Genomic DNA, 16,651 nt, shown 5'->3' with positions numbered 1-16,651 from the left:
TGCTCCTGCTGAGTCTCTGGTTCCCAGCTCTGTGCCCATCTCCTGCTTTGCTGTCACCTTGATGCTCCACAGCAGAGAGTTCTGCTCTCTAGAGTAACTTGAACTTCAAAACATGCCAAGGGGAGTGCACAATATATCCTGTGAAATGTAGCAAGTGTGTGTGTGTGTGTGTGTGTGTGTGTGTGTCTGTCTGTCTGTCTGTATAGGCATCAGAGAGGGCATGAATTCACTAGAATACATTGATGATAAGTTAATCTCCTGCAGCAAGGTAAAGCCCAATGGACATGTTTCTCTCAAACTTGGGCGATGTGGCTCTGCTCCTATTGATCTCTGACCTTGGGGTGTCCCTTAGAGCACTTCCCTTAGAGCAGCTACAAGTAGGAACATGTCTAGGAGAGTACGTAATTCTGAGTGTACATGTGTCCTCCCTCACCTTCATGACTGGGGGCAAAGCTCGCTCTGCTCCTAGTTACATCAACTGTGAGTAGACAGGCAGCACTCCCTTCCTTGTCTTGATCTCTTGGGGCCCCTCGGGGCTGGGTTGGGCAAGAGGAACCTTGGCTCCTCGGTGTCCACTATCTGCTTGTCCTTCATTGGCTTTACTAGTGGAGTGAGTTTTGCCACCTGTGCCAGCTGCTCTTCTCTGGAGCTTTTTTAAGGCCCATCAGGGCTGCTTTGGCCTCCACAGCCTCATCTCTAGCCTCATCTTCTTTTCTCTGTGGCTTGAACTGTCACCTCAAGGTAGATGCAGACACATTCCCCATATCCAACTATGTTTTCTGTTCCTTTATGACAACTTACCATTTCCTCTTCTGTACCAGAGGACAGCTACAATCCCAACAATTAGAAATACATTTTATCTCTTAAGATTTGTTTCCTTGCCTTTGCTAAATATACCCCCATATTTTTCCATTTACTTTACAATCCAAGTCTGATGTCTTCTCGATCCTTTTATTTCCTTATCTCATGGCAATGGCTGACTAACCTGTCTGGTTGTGGAGTTTTCCTGATGCCTGCCTGCTATATCTGCTGACTCCCACCCACCTACCCCCCGCCATGTGTTCTGCTGCCTAGCTAGATGGTGGAGTGCTTCAAACTAGGACTGAGTTACTAACTGTGTTTAGATCCTGTTTTTAGCATGGTGTTGTGTGACCACTTGTGCCTGGGTGTTCTCAGATGAGTTGTTGAGAATCATAACTGTGTCATTGTCACTATTGTGCAGAAAATGTTTTGAAAACAAATTTGAATTTTCTACTTCATTATCAAATATAATATACACACCAAATGCACATACACAGAAATAAAAATGAAACTACCATTTGCATTAGGAACAACAGACAAACACTGTGAGGTGCAGACGACTCTCCACACCCTTCTTTGCCAACGGATCTCTTTCCTACATTGACCTGTTCCTCTCCCAATTTCAGGAAAGTCTTTTCTTTTTTTCCTTTTTGCTTTGTGGTATTTGTTGATTTTCCCAAAAAATAGTTTATTTTTGCCATCTTAGGGGCTTTATATTAAGGATCCTAGATGGTGTTATTTCTCCTCTGACTTGGTTCCTTTTTAGGTGCCTGGGATACGTTAGTGCATTGATAACATAGCAAGCAGCTGTTTTTCCCCTCTGAATCCAAGAAACATATTCTTCGCCACCGCCAGGCTACCTTTCACCAATTGCAGGATACATATCTGGCAATTTGGATTGTTTCCAGACTGGGAAATTATGGCACTATGGAAGTTTCTGTGTGTGCTATGGTACCCCACGTGGAACATTCCTTATGATATATTTCTTGAGAGTAAAATTACTAAACAAGCTCTGTCACCTGCTTTACTGTATGATGCAGTGTCATTCCATGTGCTCATACTCACTCCCCATACAGCAGTGCGTGAGAGCATCAAGTGACATAATTTTATAAACAGAGACATAAAGTGAGGACTACAACACTTGGCTACTGTAGTTGGTACTAGTGTAGTTTTGGATGATTGTGTCAGTTTTCCAAAAAATGTCCTTGCCTGGAGAACTTTCTCTAGTCTAGTAGAAGACATTTCTCCAAGGATGGCTGAAACTCCACTGTCTCCTGACTGGACATTGATGACATTTATTCCATACCCCCGTGAGATAGAACAGACACTCTTGGTTTGGCATGCTTGGCCTTCCTGAATGATCTCTTTGCACTCACTTCTAACAAGTCCTTTGTCTGCCCTGCAGAACATAGTCAGACCAGAGCAAAGAAAACCCTTCCAAAGGCCCATATATGATTAAGGAGTTGACTTTAATCCAGTGAGGACATGTTTTTCTCAGCCAAGGAACAGAGAAGAACCTGAAGACACTCCAGTGGCTTTGATAGAAAACAAAAACAAAAACAAAAACAAAAACAAAAACCAGAGCCTGGTTTGTTGGGCCAGAGAGTGTGATGTCCGGTCAGCCCCACAGAAAAGAGGAAAGCACATTCTAGAATGTACTTTGGGAATTCCAGGACAGTTAACATGGTTTAAGTTTCAATCTAACTTACTGTGTGGGTTTGAGTTCTTGTTTAGTTGCCTAGACCCAAGATGGCCAGTACAGAGCCTGTCCATGCTAACCACCTGGAAGCAATATGCTTGCAAGGGTTTTTGAGGCCAAGTCCAGGCCCAGAGCAGTTAATGTTGGTACTAAATAACAAGGGAACACCTGCAAGTCATGTGGGAGTAGGGGGGACTCTTTGCTCCTTGGTTTTGACCATACCTAGGAAAGTCTTGGTAATCGATCTTGGTTTTGCCACCTTCCCACTCCACAGCCCTACACAGCAGCTTTTCGGTTGGTCATAGATACGTTGTTCTGTTTGCCTTGAGTTCTCAGGAAACTTACCCTCCTAAACCTAAATCATTTGGTTTATTTGTTGGTGGCTTCTTCATTTGACTTCCTCATTTTTTTGAAGAGACTTCCAGATTTGATTCTTACTCGGTTCCTCCAGAGAAGGATCAGTAGAAAGGTGTCTGGGTGGGATGTATCATTCTGTGGAAGTCCCTTTCCCTCTGTGTCTTTTAAGCATCATTTATCCTGTGCTGTCATCTCATCTGAAGGCTTATGATGACAGTTACATGACCTCAAATGACAAACCCCATGTTCAAAAGCAGTTTTATTTTATTCTTATGTATGTTTTACTTGTGGGTGCATGTGTGCACCCTGTGAATGCCCAATGTCCATGGAAATCAGAAGAGGGCATCAGATCTCCTGGAACTGGAGTTACAGTGAATTGAACCTGGGTCCTCTGGAAGAACAGCCAGTGCTCTTCATCACTGAGCCAGCTCTTGAACCTAGACAAATCCCATTCTTAACAAGGGTATCTGGCACATCAGCACGGAGATTTACATTTGTTTCTACTTCAAAGTCCTTACTCATTAGTAGCTTCTTCGCTAATAAGATGATTTCAAGGTCATCATCTTTGAGCAAATTTACAAGCATGTCACTCCTCAGTGAAAAGAACAGTCGACCATGCTCTGGTTGCTGATGGTTCTCTGAGTCTCTTACGTACTGTGGGCTTAGTCATGGAACAGTCATAGCACGGTTTATAATTCCAAGGTGGCTATCATACACTTTGAATCTGCCAGACAGGATCCTCCCAAAGGCAGTGATGGAGTTGCTCACACAACTGTGATAAGAGCTGGCAAAGATAAGTAGAGGGTGGACAGGAGGGAGACTCCATCTCATAGTGAGAAGGCAGACAAAGGTTAAACAGAGGGGGCAGGACCCATTGCACAGGAGCCTATGGATCAGTGTCTATGGGATGTGCTGGGACTTACTGAATGGACTGATTTGGGGTGGGGGTGCTACTAAGTGTATTTTCTGTCTCTATGCTCTGTTGTGCCACCAAATCTAAAGATGTGCGCCAACATGCAGGAAGACTTAGGCCTACAGGATTTGCTGTGTGTGTGGCCTGAGAAGGATTTGATAAGCTCTTTCATGAAGATTTTATAAACTGGTAGACCCAAACACAAAGGCACCTCCTCCCCACACTTCTCCCCCGCCCATCAGACCCACCAACATCTGCTCCCAGGGTGAGTGGACAATCTGAATGGTCTGATGAAGGAAGTGGTTGGTGCGGTGGGTTCCCTTTTTCTCTTCCCTCGTTCCTAGGCACCCCTCCTGGCAGCGCCCATGTGGGGTGTGGCCAGGCAGGATGCTGCTGCATGGTTCTGCTTCTAGATGCTCAGGAGCTGTTCTGGAAGCAACAGGACTTCCCTTCTCCTCACAACAGTCTGCCCACTGGGTTTTCATCAGAACTCTGCAGCAGCACACTCACACAGCAGAGCAGGCAATGCATGCCATGCCAGGAACTCTCAGACAGACCCCAGCCCTGACTTCAGGAGCCCTGGGAAGGGTGGATGAGGCCTCTCAGCCCTCTGAGCCAGCATAGCCGGTTTCAGGGCAGGGGAGCAAAAGGTCTTTTAAAAAATTTTTATCAAGTCCCTCTCCTCAGCACTGAGGGTCTGAAGAATCTCCAGGGGAATCCCTGGGGGGCATTCCATACGCAGTCAGCTTATACCTCAAGAAGACACCTGGCCTGCATGCTCTTAAATAGTCTCCCTGAAGCCAGACTCCTGTGTCTCCTGGGTCTGCACCCAGGGCATCCTGTATTCATAGAGCTCATTTGTCCCTAAACGTCACAGTCCAAATTAACTTATCTAACCCCCATACTCCAAAGAAACTTAGAGACATGGTCAAGCAGTGTTTTGCTGCTTCCCGCCTGCTTAGACAAAGAGAAGATGAACTGACCTTTTGCCACTGACTTTTCCCTGTCGTTTGCAGCTCCAGATTTCCGGGCTTACCTCATAGGAGGTCTGATGGCCTTTCTGCTTCTGGTGGTGTCTGTTCTGTGCATCTACAATAGCTTTAAGGTTGACCTTGTTCTGTGGTATAGAGGCACCTTCTACACTGCCCAGGCTCCAGATGGTAAGTGTGTGACCTTTGTGGGGAGGGACCTCAAGGTTGCTGTCCACTCAGCTGTGTAAAGTCCTTAAATGCTCTTCTCATATTGTTATAAGTGAGCCTTTCTTCTGGCTGGAAAATGTAGTGTGCATTGTCTTCATGTGCTTCAGAGAAATGATTTTCTGTTGTTGCTAGCCTCCTTTGCCAAATAGGCTGGAGGGTAGTGCCCAGGAAACAGCCACTAGGTGGCAGTGGGCCAGCTGCTCCTTGATGTGGAGGCCTGAGAAAGTAGTCCATCTTCTGGGTCTGCAAAGAAAGGCAATAACTGCAGGAGCAAAGTCTGTCAGTCATGATGTACACTACACCCCCAAAGCTCAGCCTATTTTACAGTAAACCCTGTAGTTGGTACCTGAAGTAATTTTCTTACTTTGCTTTCAAAGGAGATTCACCGAATTTAATTTGAGTTCTCTGCTTGGTGGCTGGGTGAGATTAGAGATTTTAACTACAGAGAGAGATAGTGTGGGAGAGCAAGGGAGGGAGGGAGGGAGGGAAAGTAATGGAGGGAGGGAAAGTAATGGAGGGAGGGAGGAAAGGAGGCAGAAGGAAGGGTGGGAGGAAAGGGGGAAGAAGGCAGGTGTGGGATAGGCTAAGGGAAAGGAAAGAAGCTGTCTCTAGCCTTGCAGAAGCAGTCAGCTTGCTGAGGGGGAGGAGAGCCTCAGCAGGAGCCCGAGGCTCAGGTCCTTCATTGCTCCTCTGAAGGTCAGAACTGTCTTCCCATGCCTTATGCTCACTCTGCAGGAGCTTAGTGGTGGCTCTGTCCTGCCACCATTTTTTTCGTTTTGTTTTTTGACACAGAAATACCTCCCTGTGTTCCAGAGCTGGCATTTCTCTCCATTCAGGTTGTAACACAGTGCAAGTAAAAGTAAAACTACTTGATGTCAGAATGAATGTGATTTAGTGAGCCCTCACCGCCTCTACCCACCAAGAAAAAAACCTATTCAATATATTTTGATGCCCCTTATTTTCCTATATAAATTAGTACAAAGGACAAATGTAATCTTCAAAACTGGTATATGTGATGAGTAAAGAAGCCCATACATTCTTAGGCCAAACATTTTTCTTGAACCAGAGCAATAGAGTGAGGGAGCTCATAATCCAGACACATTCATGATAGCAGATCCACAAAGAAACTCCATCCATTCTAAGCAGCTGTTTGGGCAAAAAGTCACCACACAAATTATTGTCTACGTGTTGGATAAACACAGATGCTGCAATTCAAACTGTACTTAATTAAATGTCAACTTAACATTGGTAGTCCATAGGCTGAGGTATAGCCCAGAGGCTGAGGCATAGCCCAGAGGCTGAGGTGTAGCCCAGAGGCTGGGTTATAGCCCAGAGGCTGAGGTGTAGGCCAGAAGCTGAGGTGTAGACAAGAGGTTCAGGTGGAGCCCAGAGGCTGAGGTGTAGCCCAGAAACTGAGGTGTAGCACAGAGGCTGGGGTGTAGCCCAGAGACTGGGGTGTAGACCAGAGGCTGAGGTGTAGCCCAGAGGCTGAGGTGGAGACCAGAGGCTGAGGTGAAGACCAGAGGCTGAGGAATAACCCAGAGGCTGAGGTGGAGCCCAGAGGCTGAGGTGGAACCCAGAGGCTGAGGTGTAGACCAAAGACTGAGGTGGAGCCCAGGGGCTTAGGTGTAGACCAGAGTCTGAAGTGTTGCCCAGAAGCTGAGGTGTAGACCAGAGGCTGAGGTGTAGCCCAGATGCTGAGGTGAAGCTCAGAGGCTGGCATGTAGCCCAGAGGCTGAGGTGTAGCCCAGAGATTGAGGTGTGGCCCAGAGACTGGCGTGTAGACCAGAGGCTGAGGTGTAGCCCAGAGGTTGGGGTATAGCCCAGAGGCTGGGGTGTAGCCCACGGACTGGGGATAGCTCAGAGACTGAGGTGGAGCCCAGAGGCTGAGGTGGAGCCCCGAGGCTGAGGTTTAGACAAGAGTTTGAGGTTGAGCCCAGAGGCTGAGGTGTAGACAAGAGGTTGAGGTGTAGCCCAGAGGCTGAGGTGTAGCCCAGAGGCTGAGGTTTAGCCCAGAAGCTGGGGTGTAGCCCAGAGGCTGAGGTGTAGCCCAGAGGCTGAGGTGTAGGCCAGAGGCTGAGGTGTAGCTCAGAGGCTGGGGTGTAGTCCAGAGGCTGAGGTGTAACCCATGGCTGAGGTGTAGGCCAGAGGCTGAGGTGTAGACCAGAGGCTGAGGTGGAGCCCAAAGGCTGAGGTGTAGACCAGAGGTTGAGGTGAAGCCCAGAGTCTGAGGTGTAGTCCAGAGGCTGAGGTTGATCCCAGCAGCCAGCCTGTAGCCCAGAGACTGAGGTGGAGTCCAGAGGCTGAGGTGGAGCCCAGAGACTGAGGTGTAGACCCGAGGCTGAGTTGGAGCCCAGAGTCTGAGGTGTAGCCCAGAAGCTGAGGTGTAGCCCAGAGCCTGAGGTGTAGTCCAGAGGCTGAGGTATAGCCCAGCAGCCAGCCTGTAGCCCAGAGGCTGAGGTGTAGTCTAGAAGCTGAAGTGTAGCCCAGAAGCTGAGGTGTAGCCCAGAAGGTGAGGTGTAGCCCAGAGGCTGAGGAGTAGCCCAGAGGATGAGGAGTAGCCCAGAGGCTGAGCTGTAGCCCAGAGGGTGGGGTGAAATCCAGAGGCTGGGGTGTAGGCCAGAGGCTGAGGTGTGAACCCGAGGCTGGGGTGTAGCACAGAGGCTGGGGTGTAGCGCAGAGGCTGGGATGTAGCCCAGAGGCTGACATGCAGCCCAGAGGCTGAGGAGTAGCCCAGAGCCTGAGGAGTAGCCCTGAGCCTGACGTGTAGCCCAGTGGGGATGGGTGAAAGCACAACAACAGCAACAACAGAAATAAAAAGGAAAGAACATGACTGCTTCCTGGGATGGTGGAAGAGCTTATTGTCCATAGAGGAGGAGTGAAGACAGGGGCAGGGACATGCAGAAGAGTCCCAAGTGGGTGTGGCCCTGAACCCTGTGAGGAGGGAGCACACATGACTGAAAGGGAGAGAGATGCTGCCTGCCAGGCTAAGAGGAGCAGCCTGAGCCAAGAGAGTGGCCAAGAGAGTAGACAAAGGGACCAGGTGACCAAGATGGTTGGATCATATGGGGAAGAGCAGATGGAGGAAGGGCAGTCCAGGCCCTCGGGTTGGAGACTTATGGTTGGGGGCATGGAGCCAGGAGGACCCAAAACAAATAGGGACTGAGGGTTGCAGGGAGAACCTGGCAGCCAGCATTCACTTTGATATGCTAAATAGACACCTCAGCAATTTGTCCAGGGTTTGAGGAGTATTGGTGATGAGGTGGAGCCATGGCCGTTGCCCAGCCATCCCAATACAACCCAAGACTCTCAACTGTCCATTTAGATGTCTCTGAGGCAGGAGAGGGCTCAGCCCACACCACTTGTTTCTTCTTCTAACATAGATAGGAGTGTCTTGTCTTCTTTCTGCATTGACTCAGAGTACCTGGTATTATTCCATGTGGTCTTTCTGGAAGTTCTGGCACCCCCTGTTCCCTTGGTGTCATCCCTCTGACTCACTGCGACTCCCAGTAGTGCGACTGCAGCCTTGTCTTAGTTATGGCGTGCACATAGACCGGCAAGGCTGCCTGGTACAGAGGTTGAGCTCTGCAGCAAGAGCCAGAAGGAAGTATGACTCACCCCATCAGAACAGGGGAGCCCCAGAGATGACACATGGGGACCTCACCCTCCCTGAGATCAGCACTGCCCAGACTGCACAGCCAGTGGGCACTGGCTTTGGAGATTGCAGTTGACAGGCAGCCAGGGTCCTCATGTTTTTCTTCGTTGTTATTTTTATTTCTGGAAACAGTGTGCTTCAACATTCTCACATCTCTATCTACTCAAAGTACCCTGTTAGAGCTCTGGATAATGGCTCTGATAGGTTGTCATGAGCCTCCGAGGTAGACCCTGAATCTGGCTGACACTTTGGACTCTCTTGAGGAAATTTTCTGGAACATATACAGTGCAGTAAATATGGACATTGAAATGAAAACGGCAGAGTTTATTGTAGCTTTGTTAGTGGAGCTTTGCTGCACATGGGTCAAGGGAACTGACCTGTGAGTTACAATATGGTGGCCCTTCACAAGACAGGTGGAAGTCAGGGAGTTCTGTATTTCCCTACAGTCTCAGATGCTTCCACAGCTGGCCCGTTAGGTGTCCTGCTCTCTGCATGACTAGAAAGATCAGCCAGGGCTGGATCGGTGGAGAGCTGTGTGCATTGCTGCTCTTATTCCATAGAGACTTCTGTGCAGTGTGCTCACAGCATAGAATGGTAGGAAGCAAAGCAGCAGGTGTGTGGGGAAACAAAGGGCAGAACTGAGGAGAGAGCTTGGTCACTATAGGTAAATCTCCTTTCATAGCTAAAGCCAAGTGGATGGATTCTCCATTCCCCAGAGATGTTTCTGTGGCTTGCGAAATAACACAGACCATTCTGTGGCTCATTTCTTCCAAAGGGCTTCCTGTAGAGTCCCAGTTTACAGTAGCCTACAGTAGTGCTATGTAAGAAGTGGCCTTCGTATTCCTATAGTGAAATCATCCTGTGTTTTACACGGCTTCCCTTCTCAGGTATTCTACGCATGCTAGGGGGAGACACATCAGTCTTGAGGTGACTCAGTAACGGGCCTTATGTAAACCATCTTTTAAAGTTCAACTTTCATCTATCAACTGCCTGAATTTGACACTGCTCTGAAATGTCATAACACAGAGAGACAGAGAGAGAGAGAGACAGAGAGAGAGAGAGAAGAGAGAGAGAGAGAGAGAGAGAGAGAGGAGAGAGAGAGAGAGGAGAGAGGAGAGAGAGAGAGAGGAGAGAGAGGAGGAGAGAGAGGAGGAGCGAGAGAGAGAGAGAGAGAGAGAGAGAGAGGGAGAGAGAACTGAAGAAACATCTGGTAAATATTCACAATTATCAGCCTATAAAAATGAACTTGCGTGGGTTTTACAAACAGAAATAGAGGTCTGGACAGATGCTTTTCATTGAAGGAATGTTTAAATATCCACAGAAAATAGAAGGGACAGAAATAAAGTGCCTATGGTACTTTTGAGTAGGTTGGATATTGAGAGCAGTGATCAGCTTTGTTTCCTCAGAACAACCACTAGAAATTCTACAGATTCTGGGAGGCAACCATCTCAAAACTGCTGCTCTCTGCTGCTGTTTCCTCCGCTGCTGTTCCTGTAACTATGCCTGGGAAAGGGGTCACCTCTGAAGTTCACAACAGCCTCCATTAGGCTTTTGTGCTTTGTGTGTTGTGTAGATGACCAGAGTAGCCTGACTCAGGCCTCAGCTGGATGACCAACAATTATCTTTGGGTGTGTTCCTCAGGGCATCTCTTGTCAGTGTCTCTGGGTGGTGAAGGTGGGTTTCCTTGAAGTCTGATGCTGGTTTTCCAGAGATAGGCCTAAGCCTTCTTTCTTGTGTTTCCCACATGTGAGGTGTGTGTGTGTGTGTGTGTGTGTGTGTGTGTGTGTGTGTGTTTGTGAGTTCCATCACACAGTTTCAGAAAACTGCCCAGTGCTTCAGGAATTACAAATCACTTCCTTGTGGAGACATGGCATATTTCTGAAAAAATAGGATCAACCAGAACTCTTAGTATGCTCGGAGAATACACTTGACATGCGTATCGAGGCATGAGGCATGAGGCACAGAGAAATCTGTCTTGGGTTTCCTGATTCAAAACTGCCTTTGGCCACACCAGAGGTAGCCTGGCTTAGAAAATTCTGGGCAGCTTTGAGAAATTAATCACCTCCATTGATTTCAACTTCCTTCTTAGAATTTAAGGATCCAAGTGTATTTCTCACATTTTATCAGGAAGTGCTTGGTGCTACTATCTGATGCCGTCCTCCAAACATCAGAGGACCTGGGCTAGAGAGATGGCTCAGTGATTAACAGCAGTAGCTGCTCCTTCAGAGGAGCCTGGTTTGATTCCCAGAATCCACACTGCAGGGCCAACTGTCTATACTGCCCAGTTCCAGGGGTCTGATGCCCTCTTCTGGCTTCCCTGGGCACTGTACACACAAGGTACAAAAATCCAGGCAAACCACCCACACATATGAAATTAAGTAATAATAATTTTTTAAAACTGAAGGACTATAACAAAAGGTGAAATGTGGACTGCAAATATATCTTTGAAAGTGGTGGAAAGCCGATGCATGTGGAGACCAAGTCCTCAAAACATACCTTTGCTGCAGATCCGAGGCTAAGGGCTGGTGTCAACTAACTCTGTGGTCAAGCACACTCACCGCCTGGGCTTGGCCTCCATCCTAGAAAGAAAACAAGCTTAGAGAAGACGACATAAACTTTGGGGCCTTGTTTTGTTTTGAGTTCTCAGAACACATGAGACTTTGTGCTCCCAGATCTGTCTCCATCTGTTCCAAGCACAGCAAGCTGGAGACCAAGGAGCACTTGTGTTTTTCAGATGCCTTGTTTTGAAAGAGAACTGGCCTTCTCTCAAAAAAGAAAACATCTGGCAAATGTAATTCCTTCTGTTTCCTATTGAAGCAGTTGTAGGAGAATGAGAAATGATGGGAGAAGAGATACCAGGGCCTGTGCAGTGATAAAGTTGGGAACCAAGCAAGGAACTACATGTGCCAAGGAGGATGCTCCTTGCTGTAAGTGGAGCACCAGGCAGCCAACACTTCCCGAGGAATGCCAGGCTAAACACTTCTAAACCCTTATACCAGAAGACTTAATCCTTAAACAGTCAAGAAATAAGAACTTACCAGATTTCCATTACTTCATCTCTTTATTCTTTTCTTTCACTCTCAGAAAAATCTTGAACTTTGGAAAGTCATATATTTAGCATTAGATTTTATATGGAAAAGTTATCTATTTCCTGAAGTCATGATCTTGTCCTTTAAGGCAACATAAGAGCTTTAGCTGTCTCTGGTTTGGTTGTCTCCAAACAGAAATCAGTCCCCTCTTAGCACATGCCTGTGATTCCAAAGCTGAATCTACTTGTGGTCAAGACATTCCTCTTCCTCTGCCCCAGGTCTCATTGTCACTGTCTAGATGTTTGGTGAGAACTGATGGAGGCCTGTCCTGTCCAAGACCTCACTTAGCTCTGCAGCAGCTCCATGCAGGGCAGTGGGCAGGGAGGCTGAAACCCCTGTGCTGGCAGGGTTCTCCCTCGCACCAGCACTAGCCTCTGCTCTTGGATCCTCACTCACTGCTCCTCTTCCCCATGGTTTCACACCCAAGAGTCCTTAGGTATCCTTGGTGAACACTGCTTATCAAGAACTCCAGACAACAAGAAGTTTTTCTTTTTTGGCTGTTGTCACTTAAATATCGTATACCATTTTATTCTGTGTATGAGAGTCATGTGCACAGTCACAGGGTGTGTCTGGTTATTCGTTGCCCTGGTTGACATGGTAATGGAGTTCCTGGTTGTCCAGGAAGGACTTGTCCACTATGGGCATGTGGACATTGAGGCATTGTTCTTTCTAAATGATGAGTTTTCTGGTGTGCTAGATTAGGAGGGACTCAGCCTATTTTGCTTGGCATAGTTCACATAGGTATCCATAACCCACATCTGTAAATAGTAAGTCCTGGCTTCCAAAGTCTTATTTTCATGCCTGTGATGGGTAGTGGGAGGTTTATGGTGCATTAGAAATTGCAGAAAGGGCCCCACCTGTGTGGCTAGGATGAGGCATGTCTCGCACAGCTCAGCAGTGAGAATGCAGTGTGGTACCACTGAATGCCAACTCAGCCAGTGTTGCCTGTGGAGGTCAGTGAGCCCAGGCTGCAGTGCGTCACCGTAGCAAGCCAGGGTTCTCTTTGTTCACGTGGGGGATCTGGTGCAGTCATTCCATGAGCTTGAATCTTTTCCCTTTCAGATGGGAAGCTGTATGATGCCTACGTCTTATACCCCAAGAGCCCACGAGAAAGCCAGGGCCAGGATGTGGATACACTGGTGTTGAAGATCCTGCCAGAGGTGCTGGAGAACCAGTGTGGATATAAGTTATTTATATTTGGCAGAGATGAATTCCCTGGGCAAGGTATGTTTTAACTGAGGCAGTAGACAATAAAAGGGGGAGGCCAGGCCTGTAATGCCAGCACTGGGGATACTGAACCAGGATGAATAGGGATACAGGCCCAGTTGGCAATGTATGTACAAGCAGACAACTCTCCTCTGCTGTCTCCTCCCCTCCCCTCCCCTCTCTTTCCATCACCTCCTTTCCTCTCTCCTCTCCTAATATATAGAACTGTCAAAAGTCTATGCCCAGAGCCTCCTAGTCCCTTTACCCTTATATTCAGAAGTTAGGTTCTTGCTTCATTACACTTACTGCTACAACACAGCGTTAGGGAATCCTGGTTTCTGTCCTTTGAGTCTTTTCAGCATAAGGATACAGTGGCCCTGGTCATGGGAACAAGCAGCAGTCTTGGTCAAAACTAAAAAAAGTCATGTGGCCATTTTATGGTCCCTGAGCATAACTATGGTATAGTTTCTCATTTGAGTATGCAAATACTACTATGTTTACATCTGGTTTTATAAACTACAATTGATACCAGTGCCTCCTCTTAATAAGGCACTTTTCTGTTACTGTGATAAAAATACAAGAGGGTAGAATGGACTACAGTCCAGTGAGGTGAGGAGGGCATGGCTGCAAGAGCAAGAGGCCAGCCTGGTGGTCAGGAGCCCACTGATCATATTTATACCTGAATAGGAAGCAGAGAGAGAAAGAACAGGAAGCAAGGCCAGGGTATAAAACCTGAAAGCCTAACCCCAATGTCTTACTTTCTGTATTCAGGGTCCCCATCTCATTATCTGAAACAGTGTCACCAGCTGGGGACCCATGCTCAAACAAAGGAGCCCATGGGAAATATTTAATATTTTTTATTCAAATTACACCATCTCCTTTCTAAACTCTCTGTCTGTCTGCCTGCCTGCCTGTCTGCCTGTCTGTCTGTCTGTCTCTCTCTCTCCCTGTGTCTCTCTCTCTATCATTTATCATCTATCTATCTATCATCTATCTATCTCTATGTATCCATCTATGTATCTATGTACCTATCTATCTATCTATGTATCAATCGTCTATCTTCGCTGTTTACTAGGCATGTGGTTTAGGGCAGTTGATGAGCACCATTATTTGCATGGATGAAATAGAGATGACTATGTTCCTGGCTTGAGAGACCTGGCCATGGAAATACCATCACAGGACTCAGCTTGCACAATCCTCCACCCCCTTTCCTCTTTGCTCTCCTGTCTTACAATTGCAAAGTAACTGAACACTAAAAGCAAAAACATACTTTCTTCTCACTAGGAAAGTGTTTTTAATTATTATTGAAAGAATAGGTACTAGCTATCTCTAGACACTGGGCAGATATACAGTAGAAATACAAAGTAAGCAAACTAGAAAAGATCCTGTCCTTAGAGATAGTACCCTCTTCCTGCCCATCACAGGAGGCAACCACAGACCAGATGGAACAAGTAGACTTAATACTTGATGGTCTCTTCCTTCTTCTCCCTAAGAAACCATCTGTTGTGCTATTTGGCTTTACAATTAGGGATATTAACCCTGATCGCTTAACTAGCAGTAAAGAACATAGGGAAAGGTTCCTTGTTCATTAAAAACAGATTTTTTTTGCATTTCTCTGTTTCTTTATTAATAAGCAGAGATACACAAAGACTTGGTAAAAAGTTACATAAAAGGCTCGAGCATCACCAGGCTGTCCAGGCATCACTCTAGTTTCACAACAACAGCTACCTGGGAATCCTGTCACTCAAAGGGCTCAGTGTTTCAAGTATCTGACACTCTTGGTAAACCCAACCCAACATGGAGTCTCCAACCAGGTGGGCTGCTAAAGGAAGGGTCCCCTCTGTGGCTCTGGATTTTAAAATATATGCATTACCTAGCATACAAGCAAATCTGTGCAACTCTAGGAATACAGCACATGAAGTAGTGTCAGGGAAAGAGACATAACATGAGATGACAGGAAATAACACAACCAGTAAATGACTCAACAAGAGGAGAGTGATGACAGCAGAGGACCAGAGAACAAGCCCCGCCCAGAACAGCGGGTACCAAGTGTTCATCCATCTGGGCATCTGCTACTTAAAAGTCCCTTGATGTTACCCAGTGTCCAGTCCTCTGGTTTCTTGTAGCATTAAGCCCTGCTGTGTTCATGCTGGGTCTTCTGAATCTTCTTCTCAATTCCAGCTGTGGCCAACATCATTGATGAAAACGTCAAACTGTGCAGGAGGCTGATTGTGCTCATGACACCTGAGTCATCCAGCTTCGGCTTTCTAAAGACCATGTCAGAAGAACAAATCGCTGTCTACAATGCCCTCATCCAGGATGGCATGAAGGTCATTCTGATTGAACTGGGGAAGATCAAGGACTATAGCACCATGCCTGAGTCAATTCAGTATGTCCGGCAGAAGCATGGGGCCATCCAGTGCAAGGGGCACTTCACAGAGGAGCCGCAGTGTGCCAAGACCAAATTCTGGAAGAAAGTGAGGTACCATATGCCACCTAGAAGATATCATCTCCCTGCCTCAGTCGAGCTGCTGAGGCGAACACCCTGCACCTGCACAGCAGGCAAATGGGATGCTGCCACAGGGCTCATAGCTTCCTGACAGAGCCTGGTTAGAGTGCAGCAGCTCACAGCTACATCCTCTTTGAACTGTTTACCATGCAGCTTACTCTTTTGTGCTAGTGAGGGACTTTGTTCTTGCCCTTGTCATTGTTGTTTTCTGTCGTTTTATTTTTTTTCTGTTTGTTGTTTTGGGAGATTCTAATCATAGCTGATTCTTTATTACTCCTGTTGTCTTCATGGCTCCTGAACACCCATATATTCTACTGAACATGGGGTGATTATACCCCTGCACCTCTTGGCCTTACAGATTATGGTCAAGGTGACAGAACTGGTGGCCAGGATGCTTGTCTCACACCTGAGATGGGAGGCTGGGCAATCTGAGAATACCCAGTGGGCAGTCTTGGGGAGGGCCAGCCAGGACAGTAGCACAATGACTCTGAGTGTCCAGTGTCCACCAGGATCTGGTCCTCAGGCAGTGTAGACTGTGTCTGAATCTCCTTCATGCTACTCCTGCAGAGAATGAACCATGGTACTAGCATGTTGCCCCTGGAAGCCACTTACACGTCACCTGGACCGATGGGCCCCAAGCATTAAAGGATAATCTGTCAAAACAAACTAAGGAAGGTGCTTTGTCCACTAGATTTCTGAGGAACATCTGAGAGGTGTGAACCACAGCACTGGTGTGAGGCTATCCTAACCCAGTAAATCCATGTGAGCCTTTGTTAGTGTGTGTGCTCCTTTTAGAGTGAAACTTATGACTGCTCAGTTCATCCAGGGTTTTAATGCCAAACTGAGCTGCTAAACACCATCTCCTTTTCCCAAGGCTGAACCTGGGGAAATTCAGGTTCAATCCAACTCTGTCAAGTTGTGGTTAACACCACGCATGTGAGCTTGGGGGAATGGTGAACAAAACGTCTCCCTGCCCCTCATAGGGTCCAGGACACAGACAGTGAAAACCAGTCCGTATATGTCTAGGTTGATGAACCAGCAGGTTTATGGGGTTTCTTGCAGGAATATGAGTGAGGACTTAGTTTGAAGAGCATGGTGACTCCAAGGCAGCCTCGTCATGGACCAGCCCACACAGTGTGGGTGACAGCTGAGTCCCTAGAACTCTGGGCAGCCACTTAACATCGTCCCCTGAGAGCAGTTTCTGCTCTAAGGCCATGGCTCAG

General features: G+C 47.3%; 1 protein-coding gene across 1 annotated transcript in view; it reads left to right on the top strand.

Annotated features, from left to right (window-relative positions):
- LOC127195373 (interleukin-1 receptor-like 2) overlaps nt 1-15,566 on the top strand; it is a 33,657-nt gene extending 18,091 nt beyond the window's left edge. Inside the window, exons 8-10 of the mRNA XM_051152745.1 lie at nt 4,787-4,930; nt 12,776-12,937; nt 15,101-15,566. Of these exons, the coding sequence (XP_051008702.1) occupies nt 4,787-4,930; nt 12,776-12,937; nt 15,101-15,519 (725 nt within the window). The 3' untranslated portion in view covers nt 15,520-15,566. The remainder of the gene's footprint in view (nt 1-4,786; nt 4,931-12,775; nt 12,938-15,100) is intronic.
- Nucleotides 15,567-16,651: the final 1,085 nt, after the last annotated feature.

The sequence above is a fragment of the Acomys russatus genome, chromosome 11 (assembly GCF_903995435.1).
Source record: "Acomys russatus chromosome 11, mAcoRus1.1, whole genome shotgun sequence".
NCBI lineage: Eukaryota > Metazoa > Chordata > Mammalia > Rodentia > Muridae > Acomys > Acomys russatus.
The sequence above is the reverse complement of the archived record's forward strand: the minus strand, read 5'-3'. Positions and strand labels throughout refer to the sequence as shown.